Source organism: Scardinius erythrophthalmus (genome assembly GCF_964197995.2).
Source record: "Scardinius erythrophthalmus genome assembly, chromosome: 20".
NCBI classification, from domain to species: domain Eukaryota; kingdom Metazoa; phylum Chordata; class Actinopteri; order Cypriniformes; family Leuciscidae; genus Scardinius; species Scardinius erythrophthalmus.
The window spans coordinates 22,428,222-22,442,593 of NC_138240.1; the positions used below are offsets into that span (position 1 = coordinate 22,428,222).

The 14,372-nt window shown below is 37.3% G+C and overlaps 1 protein-coding gene across 1 annotated transcript in view; it reads right to left on the reverse strand.

Annotated features, from left to right (window-relative positions):
- The window catches only part of tbc1d10aa (TBC1 domain family, member 10Aa), a 15,033-nt gene extending 746 nt beyond the window's left edge, over positions 1-14,287 (reverse strand). Inside the window, exons 1-9 of the mRNA XM_081349338.1 lie at positions 13,395-14,287; positions 9,818-9,917; positions 7,565-7,672; positions 7,175-7,281; positions 6,696-6,810; positions 6,494-6,559; positions 3,005-3,194; positions 2,767-2,921; positions 1-1,482 (exon numbers count right to left, since the gene is read on the reverse strand). The exon at positions 1-1,482 is cut by the window's left edge and continues 746 nt beyond it. Coding sequence (XP_081205464.1) covers positions 691-1,482; positions 2,767-2,921; positions 3,005-3,194; positions 6,494-6,559; positions 6,696-6,810; positions 7,175-7,281; positions 7,565-7,672; positions 9,818-9,917; positions 13,395-13,576 — 1,815 coding nt within the window. The 5' untranslated portion in view covers positions 13,577-14,287 and the 3' untranslated portion in view covers positions 1-690. The remainder of the gene's footprint in view (positions 1,483-2,766; positions 2,922-3,004; positions 3,195-6,493; positions 6,560-6,695; positions 6,811-7,174; positions 7,282-7,564; positions 7,673-9,817; positions 9,918-13,394) is intronic.
- Between the last annotated feature and the right edge of the window lie 85 nt (positions 14,288-14,372).

Genomic DNA, 14,372 nt, shown 5'->3' on the forward strand with positions numbered 1-14,372 from the left:
TCGTGCCCCTAAAGGTACAATTTTTGCACATTTTGTTTAAGTTTAAGGATATTACAACTTAAATTGCTTCTTATTTATGTTTTCAGTTCACTTAGATGAGGTAACAGACATGATGTTGAAACAAGAAATGCTCCTTTGCTCTTAATATTATGTGTTGCACATGTTAAAATGGTTAAGTGATGCTGAAAAAGAATACAAACTCTTATAATAGTGGTCAAAAGAGTGGTTACAAACATAAAACTGTTAGATGGGCGAATCACACATTTTTTATCATTTCTTGCAACATGACCTTATATTGTTAAGCAGCGAATAACACAATAACAAGCCAAACATTTCTGATTATAAAGTCTGTTCTGCTTATGATTGAGGAATAATGGAAGAACTAATATCCAGATCTTTTTTGCACTTTTAATACACTGTGGAGTCCATTTATGGACCAGCGAGGAAAAATGAAAAATGTAATGAAATGAAGTCGCGGCTGTCTTTGTGTCATTTGATCCTTCTTGTCGTTAAGCTCGATATATTCCTGAAGTCAAGATACTGACGGCAAAGATTTTCCGAACTGTATTGATCGCCTCCAAAACATCAAAATACATTCACAGTTTTTTCCTCCCACCTTGCTCTGATGCGTAAAGCGGCTGCTGGTTCCCAATACTGCGTTCAATTTCTCCCTGAACGTTGAGGTGAGAGCTACAGGTACGTGTCCTCTGAACCCACGCTCTCGAACGAGTGACGTAAACCGGGAACCGTGGGAGCGGCGACCGAGTCTCCGTTCACGGGTGCGCCGTCTGGAAGAAGCGGAGTGGAGTCTGTAGTGGGTGGAGGATCTTTAAGGTGGGCTGAGTTGTTGGTGTTGCTTGAGTTTTTAGGGATAGGAAGTGGCGCGGCTGTGATTTCCGGGTGGGAGGAGTGAGGGAGCTCGGTGGGGTGTGTGGGATTGGGGTCCGGTGAGGTTCGGGGAGGTGGAGGGGTGCGAGAAAGACTTGGAGATGGATTTGGGGTTGGGATGACAGAGGGAGATGGATTTGGGGTTGGGATGACAGAGGCTGGTGGATCAGAGGAAGGTTCTGTCTTCTCGGGTGTAGTGAGGAGGGATTGCTGTAGTGATAGAGGAGGACGCTTGGACTGGTTGTCTGAGGCTGTGTCTTGTGCTTTAACTTTAAGAGGGTCTGCTCTGGGGTCTGTTGGTAAGGCATACGGATTGGGGACGTCCAATGGAAGGGGGGCTTTTCGGATAGTGCTTCTTTTCCTGATGCGAGCGAAATCGGATTTAGTGTCTGGGTGCAGGGGATACTGAACGACGATGGTGGGGTTCTGACGGAGGTCTTGGCGGGAGTGTGGCTCGGCAGCCATGATGGCCTGAGCGCCGTGCATTCTGGGAGGGGACTTGTAGCTGAGTTCGCCGTGGGTTTTCCGCCAGCGCTTGAGCTGCATGCGGTGCTCTCGTTCAACATCCCGAGCGGATATAGGCAGCTCTAACACCTGCACGTGCAGAAGAGAAGATTCATTATCATCATAGTATAGAATGTCATGTTCATAAAAGCTCCTACCAATAAAACCTGTTTATTATCAGTTATTAATTTAATATCTGGTAAAAAAAAGACAAAAAAGAAATGGTGCCATCTGTTGAATCTTTAAAGAATAGCACCCAAAAATGGTGTTATGATGCTTTCAACTCTTAACAGCGCTTTTCACAGGCAAGTAACTCACTTAGTTAATGCAATGTTCATATTAATAACATTATGAAATTAATTTGACGTGTTTGATGAGTTTAATTTAAAACCAAACAGTACGCTTTGATTCTTTGTTGCCTATTTGTAATGTCAGTGTCTTTACCCGAAAAATTGTGAGATTATATGTTTTTTTGGTACAAAATCCACTTAAGCAAAACTCATGAATGTATGAATAGTTGATTGTTTAGTGAAGTGAGCTTCAGATTTATAAAACCTAAACCTTTAGTTTAACACGAAAAGTTGATTTTCGATTAAAATTATTATAGACTACTGTTAGAAAATGTGGGGTTTGTAAGATTTTTTTGTTTTATTCATTAATTACTATTTTTATTGTGCTAGAATGCATTAAAATTGTTCAAAAGTGAGAGTAAATACATTTATAATATTGTGAATAAATGCTCATAATAGAATCCTGAAAAACATGTATTGCGGATTGCAGAATGTTTCTTGAAGAATGATTTCTGAAGGATCATGTGACACTGAAGACTAGAATAATGGCTGCTGAAAATTCACCGTTGTCATCACAGGAATAAGTATAAAAATATATTAGAATAGAAAACTATTTTACCATTTTAAATTGCAAACATATTTAACAATATTACTGCTTTTACTCTATTAATGATGAAATGATTAAGCCCTAAAATTTCAAATGAGTGAATATTGATAGTATAGGATTACCATTATTGTATTTTTATTGTACTTATTATTTAGTTAAAAACAAGACCAAAGCAAGGCATATCACCAGCAAAAAAAATGCTCAGGGTTGGGTGCTCGACAAAAGAAATAATAAAAAACAGAAAAAAGTTGGCACACCAAAGTCCAAAATATGCAAATAATTGAATACTGACACACAGGTTACTTCATGCTCGAAACGTAACCCATGTGTTAAATATTGGTTCTACATATCAGGTATTATACACATAAGTCTATAAAGAATTGGTATATATTTCACTTTAATTTAAAATCAATATCGATTATATCTACTCAAAACCCAAATGCAGTACAACAGCGTGAGAGTGTGTGCGTTTGCTACCTGATGGACGAGAAAGCCCTCCTGCATGTATTGCGGCTCCAGGGCTCGAAGAAGCTCCATAGTCTCATACTGACCAGGACAAGCCTTCAGTTTCTCACGAGATCCCAGCATGCATTTCAGCAACACAAGCCCAACACGAAACATTATCTTCACTCCTATTGAAAGGACGAAAGAAAAATACAGTCAGAGAGATGATGACAAGCCTGCCTGTGTGGTAATGTGTGTAAGTGAATCTGACCGTCACACAGGAACATGTCCCACACTCTGAGCACAGACGACCAGGGTAGAGTTCTGGAAAATGCACACATGTACCACTCCGTCATGTAGAGGATGGGCTCTATCTTGTGTTTCTCAAGGTGCCGATACGCCGGAGGACTCACACGCTTTAATAACGCATTTAAGATCAGTCCATCCAACTGTATGGCCTCCTACAACACAAACAAACAACAGAATTAAGACGGTGGAGGTTTTTTCATTGACTTGGAAGTAACAGTGCTATTTTTTTCAATTATACAGTTCATTGGTCTGTCAGGCAGTTATTTACAGCAGCAATTCTACATTTACATGCTTAAGGCGATCATAGATTATACTGAAAGTAGTTTTCCCCTTTGGAAACCACAGATATTTAATTTACGACTCTACTCTTGTGCTGCTTACAACACATTCGAGCAAAGAACAAAAGAGGTTTTGTAGTGATTTTGCTGGCACCTATGGCAGACTTTGTCTCAAAAACATGACCCAATGTTTGCAGATTGAAAACAAGGAACTTTAGATATGAATGCTATGAATAGAATGCAAACTATGAGCCAGAGAGCGTGTCTGAGGAACACAGATAAGGTTTCTATTACCTAAAACTATGAAGTTCATAATACTTAGTCTTCCTCCACTTGCTCTTCACTGAAATGTTCTGGTAAACGGTTGTAAAATGTAGGCACTTCATAATGTGCAATCGTCATTAGATCTTCTATCACACAAGCAACAGATAACTTTTAAACACCATGTCAGGTAGATCTCACAATTAGTCACATTTATTTATATAGTGCTTTATACAATACAGATTGTTTCAAAGTAGCCTTTTATTAATTACTGTGAAATAACTGGACAATAACTGTGAAAGGGTTAGTTCACCCAAAAATGAAAATTCTGTCATCATTTACTCGCCCTCATGTCGTTCCAAACCTGTAAGACTTCCATTCATCTTTGGAACATAAATGAAGATATTTTTAATGAAATCCGAGAGATTTCTGTCCCTCCATTAACAGTCCACACAACTGACACTTTGATGCTTTAAAAAGTTCATTTTTTTCAAAGAGATTGTACAACTAATCCATATGAATTGAGCGGTTTTGTCCAAATGTTCTAAAGAGACTCAATTGCTTTATATGATAAACAGATTGTATTATGTCTTTTAATCACATATAAACATTCAACAACTCGCACATCAGTAAATGGAAGCTCACACGTTCGCTTGACATGCGAGAACCAATGAGGTTCATTCTCATGTTACGCAGCACGTTTGAACTTCTGCAAGAACCAATGAGGATCATTCTCGTGTTACGCAGCACGTTTGAGCTTCTGCAAGAACCAATGAGGATCATTCTCGTGTTACGCAGCGCGTTTGAGCTTCTGCAAGAACCAATGAGGATCATTCTCGTGTTACGCAGCACGTTTGAGCTTCTGCAAGAACCAATGAGGATCATTCTCGTGTTACGCAGCACGTTTGAGCTTCTGCAAGAACCAATGAGGATCATTCTCGTGTTACGCAGCACGTTTGAGCTTCTGCAAGAACCAATGAGGTTCATTCTCGTGTTACGCAGCACGTTTGAGCTTCTGCAAGAACCAATGAGGATCATTCTCGTGTTACGCAGCACGTTTGAGCTTCTGCAAGAACCAATGAGGTTCATTCTCGTGTTACGCAGCACGTTTGAGCTTCTGCAAGAACCAATGAGGATCATTCTCGTGTTACGCAGCACGTTTGAGCTTCTGCAAGAACCAATGAGGATCATTCTCGTGTTACGCAGCGCGTTTGAGCTTCTGCAAGAACCAATGAGGATCATTCTCGTGTTACGCAGCACGTTTGAGCTTCTGCAAGAACCAATGAGGTTCATTCTCGTGTTACGCAGCACGTTTGAGCTTCAGCAAGAACCAATGAGGTTCATTCTCGTGTTACGCAGTGCGTTTGAGCTTCAGCAAGAACCAATGAGGATCATTCTCGTGTTACGCAGCACGTTTGAGCTTCAGCAAGAACCAATGAGGTTCATTCTCGTGTTACGCAGTGCGTTTGAGCTTCAGCAAGAACCAATGAGGTTCATTCTCGTGTTACCCAGCACGTTTGAGCTTCTGCAATGAGGTTAAGCTTCTGTTTATGTTCGCTGATCAATGTTTATATGTGAAAAAAAGCCTAAACTCAATCATATAAAGTGTTCTTGTGTCTTTTGAAAATTAAGACTAAACCACTCACGATGGATTAAACTATGGATTAGTTTTACAATCTCTTTATTAACTTTTTGATGCGTCAAAGTATCAGTTGCATAGGCTGTCAATGGAGGGACAGAAAGCTCTTAGATTTCAGTAAAAATATCTTCATTTGCGTTTCAAAGATGAATGAAGTCTTACGGGTTTGGAATGACATGAGGGTACGTAAATAATGAAATATTCATTTTTGGGTGAACGAACCCTTTAATGTTGTAAAATTTATGAAATATTAAATAAATTAGATTTCAACTCTACAAAAGATAGGTGTCATTATTCAGCTCAATTTAATGTTGTTTCAATTCAGTTCAATAGCAGTGTCAATGTTGAAACATTAATTTTGAAACAAGTTCAATTAGGCTATACGTAGCACTACAAAAAAACAATAGTTTTTCCCGCATTGAAAATATTTTGGTGGCCGTCAAAATGAATTGTTGTCCCGCCAAATATTTATTTAATCATTTAATGTGACAAAACTTTTAAAAGTAATGCTTTACATGATTGTGTTATTCCTTGAAAAAGTAACTAATTGTGTTACTTAGTTACTTTTTATGGACAGTAATTTGTTGCGTTACTTTTTCTAATCTGGACTGGGCTTGCTTGTTTTGCTTTTAATAACAAAAACAAACAAAAGTTTTATTTTTGGCAAATGTAAAGTCCCCTCCACACCAAAAGTGAAATGAATAACCCTCAGGCTGAAAGAAATGCAAATTCAGCTCAAACAAACCTTTCAGCTGTGCTGCTATTCTCAATTGTAGAAGAATAGTAATATAAATTAAAAGTAATGTGTTACTTTAGTAGTTACTTGGAAAAGTAATCTGATTACATAACTCACGTAACGTGTTATGCGTTACTCCCAACGCTGGTCCTGACAGTGATTATTTTTTATTTCATGCATAAATAGAAAAAGTTAATATTACAACCTGTCTTTGCATTTATTTAGGATTTATTGTCAGTACTGGGCTCACAGTTCACATGGGTAGGGTACTTTGTACTGTGTGTGTGGATGACCGCGTTTGTCCGCCACCACTGAAGACCATTTTAACCCAGAAAAAAACCCTGAATAGTGTAATTATTCAGCTCAAGTCAATTCAATGTTGATACAATTCAGTTCAATAACAAGTGTTGTTGCAAAATTAGTCTAATTATCCAGTTTAAATCTTTTTCTCACCCGACAAGCACTTCTTGTCTCCCCTTTATGGATTAGATTTGATTAGTAATATTTATTTCTTAAATAGCAAGTAACAGGTCTTACCAGGCCTGCGCTGTAGTATCCAGGGAGGTACTTCTCACAAATCTGAACCAGACCCCAAAATGCATCCTGAATACACACAATAAACAAACACGATTTGTCATTTCAATCATTACTTAAGTATTACTGATTCTAATAAGAATGTGCAAATAAGCACAAACAATATTGTCACAAATAAGCGCTGCACACAAATGATCATATTTACCTCAGCAGGCATGTGCATCAGAAGCACCGCTGCTATAGGAGCCTGAGCCTGACAGTAACCCTCATCTGGTCTGTACAGGGTGTAAGCCTTCAACACCCGGAACAGGTCCTGCTGCCTGCTCAAAAACACACAAACACAAGCACAGTGGAACTGGTGTACTACTTTGCAAAAAAAGATATAACCCTAAATAAATAAATAAATCCTTCAGAAATAACTTTAATATGCTGATTTGATGCTCAAGAAAAATTTCTTCTTATCACTGTTGAAAAGAGTGGTTTAATTTCTTAAAAATATCTAAAATATAATAATTTAAATAAATAAATAAACACACACACATACATATATTTGTTTGCCTGTGTGTGTGTGTGTGTGTGTGTGTGTGTGTGTGTGTGTGTGTGTGTGTGTGTGTGTGTGTGTGTGTGTGTGTGTGTGTGTGAATGTAATACTGTATATAATAATAAAATGAATAGAAGACTAACCCATGACCTCCTCGGGACACAAACATCTCATGGAAGGGGAACTGTCTGTGTAGATCTCTCTCTATCACATCAATCCACTTAGGGTCTCCATCCATGCTGTCCAGCTCCTACTCAACAACAACACAATCCACAAGTTCATCTCACAGTTATAAACAGTAAGACAGATCCTATTGTTTCTTGTCCAGCAACCTATATTCTTGTGATTTTGTAGCCAAATGTCATACAACAGTTTAAGCACAAGAAATGCATGGGTTTAACACATCTATATATCGTAGTAAGGTTGCAGCTCCCAGGTTGAGAAGCTCTACAGTAAGAAATGCATAATGACACATCTAATGCAACCACTACAAATCAACTGAAATCAAGTATGTGTAGACCTGACTGACTCACATTGAACTTCCCGACGTTTTGCTCTCTTTTCACTTTTCCACCTGACAGGTACAGCCAGGCCCTGCCTCGCAATGACGGCGGGATTCCTTTCTGACATCGCAGTCGCACCTGCGGGTGACAGAGGTCTGAACGTCACGCGCTGACTCAGTAATCTTCAGATAAGCAGGGACCAGCATGCATTCACAGTGATTACACACTGTCATCTAGATGTCATTTTAAATGGTTAACACAAATACGTCACTATCCCTTCAACACAGAAACCACTGGACAAATCTTTGTGATGATAAAACAGCCCAGTCTCCTTGAATCAACAAACAGCAATAATAAAATATGTACTTAGCAGGGATGGGAATCATAAGGAATTTACCCATGCTTGCACTGATTCTACTTGATTCAGGTTCCCTAAAGATTATTGTCGAACAATCTGGCCGCACTATAAGTTTTGTAGTTACATGCAATTAGAGGCCAATCCAACAGAACACTGTACTGTCTGTGTTACTCTGTTTATTGTCTTTGTATTCTTTCTAGGGATGCACCGGTATGATGCACTGATTGCAATTTCCATTGGCGTTTCCGATTTGCGTTTTTTTGTTTGTTTTGTAAGTGACCTGCCGATAGTGATTATTGCTGATTCTGATTTTCTTTCTAAGAACTGAAATTGACAGCATATAAAAACACAAATCAACTTTTCTTCAAAGCAAAATTTTATTTTCTTAAAAAAAAAACTAGTAGAAACTAAAATAAGAACAAATAAACAAATTGCAAAAAACAGAACAAATAAATGCAATAGAATAAAGAGAGATATGCAATAAACACTGCTTTAAGTTTTCCAAGTGGGTCTAACAGTAGGTTAGTATTTAGGTAAGAAATACTACAGAAATTAAAGTAATTAAATGTAAAATAACACTGAATAGTCTTCATTGTAAATATCAAATACAGATTAAAGCTTACAATTAAAGTTACAAAAGTTATTCAGTCAAGAGCAGAGTGATTTTCTTTGTCTTTTGTTCTTTGATTAACATGACGGACATCTGCAGGTTTATTAGGCTGCTGTCACTTTAAGAGTTTATGCACAGACCCAATATACTTTAAAAATCAAAAAGCATAATGGGGCACTTTAAGCATCACAACATAAGATTTTATAAAGATTGCTTTTAACAGTGTTATTTAATTACTGACATTTAAAAGAATAACTTCAAGTGAGGATTAGATAACAGCAAAAGTAATGTTAATGTAAAAAAAGGAAAAATGAACATGCATAATGAATTATCCAATATCAGCAGATACCTATAAATTTAAAAAAATCCACAACACTGGCCTCTAATACAGTAACTACACAGTTATATATTGCATCCCTTTTTAGATTTTAAAAAGAATAGTGTTAATAAATAACACAAATCTTTTTATAAGTGTGAACTTATGATGGCCATGCAGTATATAAATTCAATAATATAGTAATGTCTATTTTTCCATAATCTAGTGAATTTAAATCATTTTAAATGCTTTGAAATGAAAAACTACTGTAAGAGAGTATTTCAAATTGAATTATTTTAATCTGGGACGTGAATGGGCAAAACTCGTCAGGTAACGTTATTCTTGATTCGCCATGAAAATGTCATGAAATTCATCTGGTTTCCAATTCCCAACCCTAGAATTGTGTCTCTTTGTTTTCAATCTCTGTGTGACACAAAGACGAGCACACACAGTAATACAGGCATGCAAACATAAAAGGGCAACAAAGACTGTTAAGACGGCCTCTGGGAAAACTCTTCCGTCGTCTTTACCTGAAGACGCCTCGCTCCCGGTGAAAGCTTTATAAAGCTTAAGAGAAAAACAGAGGTGAACACTCAGACTAATAGATAAACACATCACTGAAGACCATATAAGGAAAGCTGATGTGAAATAAGGCTTGTCCAGACAGGGCCTCTTTGAAACGATTGTGTCATGGTGTCATTCTGCTGAGGTTTTTAATTAATCCATACAGTGGGACTGTCTGAGCAAGTCAAAATGGGGAAACACGAGAAGAAAGGGAATAAAAGAGAAGATAACAGTGATCATTGAAAGCCATAAGCCCTGATACAGAGATGATTTCCTCATATTTTCACAGTTTGGTGTACCTTCTCTCTTTCTTTCTAGTGCGTACATGTAAGGCACTGGAAAACATCTGACATCACTGATCTGTTTCTGGGAACATGCCGTGAAAATGAACACAACTCACTGAAGAATCTAGTGAATGTCGATGGCAGCTCCTACCTTCTTGAACCTTTTACTGATCCATCTGTCCCAGTGGTTCAGCATATCCAACCATTTGATTTCCCTGTGCCTTAACACTTCCAAAGGCACTTCTTGAGCCCTGTGTGAGTGTGTTTGAGAGAGAGAAAGAAAGAAAGAATAAGAACCCCAAATTTGGTTATCAAAGAAAATGCCACATGCTATTGGTTCTCATAACCCATCACACCACAACATCAAGTTTGAATATGCGGAAGTGCAAAATGTGATGTGAATGAATACAAATTACTGCTACTTTTACAATACCTTTGTCCTATTGTATGGAAAATAGCTGCCTTAACATTCTGCTTAACTTCTCTTTTTGTGTTCCACAAAATAAAGAAATGTCATAAGGGTTTGGAATTGGAATGAAATGAAGGGGGAGTGAATAATGACAGAATGTTTATTTTTTGGTGAACTACTCATTTAAATCTATTAAAACATACTAGGCTACATCAGAAAGAGTGTGCTTTTCACAGCAAAAACTGTGCAACCACTAAACCAATGACTAAAATAGCTTCTTCAACTTCAACAAAACCTCAAACTTAAGTCACACGTCACATTTAATTCCTTCATTTAAATACTAGTATATCATTTAAAAAAAGTTTTTTTTTCAGATTACAACCATAACACTATTCAGACAACAGTAGTTGTCTAAGATTCTGTAATAAGATTCTTACAAACAAGGTATATGGACAGCTGCTAAGTTTACTAGCTTACCACATATTTTATATGGTTGGTATACTTTACTGTAACCAATAAAAATGTATGCATATTGCAAAATGTAAGTAATGCAAGGAAGGACATCATGTTATCTAATATAAGCTTCAATATGAGTTCCTCATTCACACCTGCATTTTATAATGAGTCATAAAGAGGGAGGCAGGCATAACAAATTGTGAAATGTTTTTATGCACTACCCTTCAAATGTTTGGGGTCAGTAAGATTTGTTGATTATATTAAAACCATCCTTCAGCAAAGATGCATTAAATTGATCAAAAGTGACAGAAAAGACATGTGTAATGTTACAAAAGATTTCCATTCCAGTTCTTTTGAACTTTCTTTTTATCAAAGAACCCTGAAAAGAATTAAACAGCACAACTGTTTTCAACATTGATAAGAAGAAGAAATGTTTCTTGAGCAGCAAATCAGAATGATTTTGGAGGGATCATGTGACCCTGAAGACTGGAGTAACGATGCTGAAAAATCAGCTTTGATCACAGGAATAAATTAAATTTTTCAAACAGAAAATAGTTATTTCAAATATTAATAATTTTTTACAAATATTCCCGTTTTCACTGTATTTTGATCAACAAATGCAGCCTTGGTGAGCATTAGAGACTTTCAAAAACTTTTTTTTTTAGTCTTACAGACCACAAATTTATGAACGAGAAAAACAAGTGGTGGAAACGAGCTTATTTATCAGAAATTTAAGGACAGAATTAAATTTAAGCAGACTAATGTAAGCAGTTAAAATAGCCATTTATTAGATGGACTAGGCACTTTCATCCTGACTATTTAAGGCTACAATAGGGATGGAATAGGCCTGTAATATTTGCACCTATGTTTCCACGAGTCAAATTTAAACCATTTAGCTTGTGGTCTAGATATTTAAATATCAGTTTGGCAGCACACCAACCACCAGCAAGCTTCCCCTTTACTTAGACACTAATCTTAACCACTAGAAATTTGATCTGAAAGCAATGTTTCTTTCAATATTTTTCCTACCGAGCTACAACTTAGGTTTTACTTCCTTTTCATTTTCAAGAGCAATTGTGACCAAAAATGGAGGAACCTAGAGCAGATTCCATGAGTTATGTTTGGGGTCGGTCTCTCTCCGGTAGCTGGCAGAGAGGGTGTAACCTCAGGGCACCAGAACTCCCATAAACCACAGGAAACGGAAAGCGTCCGTACACTGAGTACAGAGGGACAACTATCACTTACTCATCTATTCCATTCTCTTTAACAATTCACAGTGAATAGAGCAGCCTGCCGCCGTCTCAGGCTACCGTTTAAAACCGTTAATTCTTAATAATGCCGTGGTGACGATCCCAAATCCAGGCGGCTCTGTAAATGGCATGAATGCGATGTCCTCTGCAGACTCTTTAATAAAGACGCTAACCTGAGGCAGATGTCTCGTTGATAAAAGACAGGAAGCTTTAACAAGACTGCAACTGGCTGCAGAGCAAGTGAGGATCAAACGCCCTGACACTCCATTTAAACCACATCAATGTAAGCTAACAAAAAACTGTTCATGCCCACTTCCAGTGAAAAGAAAGTTGACAGTTTCTTACATCCGTCTAAACTGGTTCAACGAGTTACACGAAACAAATTCACTAAATGTACAAAAAAATGGGTTAATCATGATGAGTTGAAAATACATGATTTGTTTTGATTTCGTTTGCTTAAGTCTGATCAGCCGTCAATTGACCTAAAAGAGAGGGATTGTGGTGCAGTGCTTAGCAAAAAGGATATAGGGATGTATTGACTGAGTGAAATTTGAACAGTTCAATAACTAATTTTGTGTGAACATTTTACTTGATGTAAACAGTCACAAGACCTGAGCGGAGTGTGGAAACCTTACTAATTTTTAATGTGTTTGAAATAAGTCTCTTATGCCCATCAAGCCTGCATTTATTTGATCAATAATACAGAAAAACACAGTAATATAGTAAAATATTATTACAATTTCAAATAATGGTTTTCTATTTTAATATACTTTAAAATATAATTTATTTTTGTGATGCATTCTGAATTTTCAGCATCATTACTCTAGTCCTCAGTGTCACATGATCCTTCAGAAATCATTATAATATGTTGATTTATTATCAATGTTGGAAACAGTTGCTGCTTAATATTTTTTTGGAACTTGATACTTTTTTCAGGATTCATTGATGAATAAAAAGTAAAAAAAAAAAACAGCATTTATTAAAAAATAGAAATCTGTTCTAACAACATATATCTTTACTATCAATTTTAATCAATTTAACACATCCTTCCTGAATAAAAGTATGAATTTCTTTCAAAAAAAGAAAGAAAAAATACTGACCCCAAACATAACCCCAAATAAATGCTGTTCTTTTTATTTATTTAATTTTTTACTTTATATTCATCAAAGAATCCTGAAAAAGTATCACAGGTTATATATATATATAATCATTATATTAATATGTATATTAATCATAATTATTATTATTATTTTAAATGGTTTCATTAACAGTCAACACCTGCTACCAGAATTAAAATATACTATAATCTTTAGAAAAGGCATGCTCTTTATTTTTCCTACCATTGGGCTACACAATTATTAATAAACACACACACACATGGCAATTAGGTTAAGCAACATTAATTCATCCACACAGATTCCTTTGTTTTGAACTCCTAAGTTAAACTGTGTCAAGAATGTAAACTACATTACTTACAAATGCTTTCCTACTACTCACACACCCCATTGAGGTCCAAGCATGCTTAATCACGTGACTCTGTCTTACCCAGATCAACCAACACAAACAGGATTTGATGAGATCAACTAAACACCCTTGTAAACTAATGCACTCACGATTCGGTTGAATACTTCTGGGCTCCTCCGATGAATCCATACTTGTCGATTTGTCTCGAGTTGGTGAATCCGTTTTCAGAGTCCGACCCGAAAGAGCTCTCCTCGTCAAACTGACTGCCCAGAGTCATCACACTCATAGTATCATCAGACGACACACGTCCATTCTCCAGCTGAGCCATCATGACCCTCTACAAACACACCCCGCTGAGAAGTTCACTTACAGGACATCACCTGACCCCATCTGTAGGCATCCCACGAGAAAACGTCGAATTAATTTAACGTGACGCTTCACCTTTAACTGATTCTAAATCAGGCCAATCAAAACTACACAGACCCACCACGACTTTTGTTAACTTTAACTTTATTTCCCGCGTTTTGTATGTAGGTGTTGCGTGCCTACTAAACGGATTATTGTGCGTTTAAATCACCCGAGTTAGATGCTAAATTAGCTTAGCGCGCGACGTGTCACTCTCCCAACCCACAGTTAATTTAATCCCAAAACAACGACGAATGAAAATGTACTTTACATATGCAGAAAACCCGCCCGAAAAAACGTGTAAACAACCGGACGAGCGAAACTACGCCTGAATTTCCTGAATCACATTTTTCCAGTCCACGGATTGTCAGGTCTCGCGCTCAAAGAGTCCAGCGGACTGTTTTCATTCAGCACGCCGACGTTTGAGGGTGAAAAGAGAGCAGATTCCCAGTCGAGATGCAGCAACAGAGTTGTTTTCGTAGTTTAAGTCGAGGTCCCATGGTTGAGAGGTAAATAATCAAGTGAATGTCACATCAGTCGAGCCGTGTTTTTAGTGTTAGGGTGGCGATGATGACATTAGCGCTGAGTTTCCATTCTTTCGCTGTTGCGTTTGACAGTTCTGCACATGCGCGTCTGTGTCACTTCCGGAATCCACAGGTTATTTGCATGTCGTAATTCTATGGAATGGATCTGCAAAAGTTTGTCGAGGTCTAATTTGAATC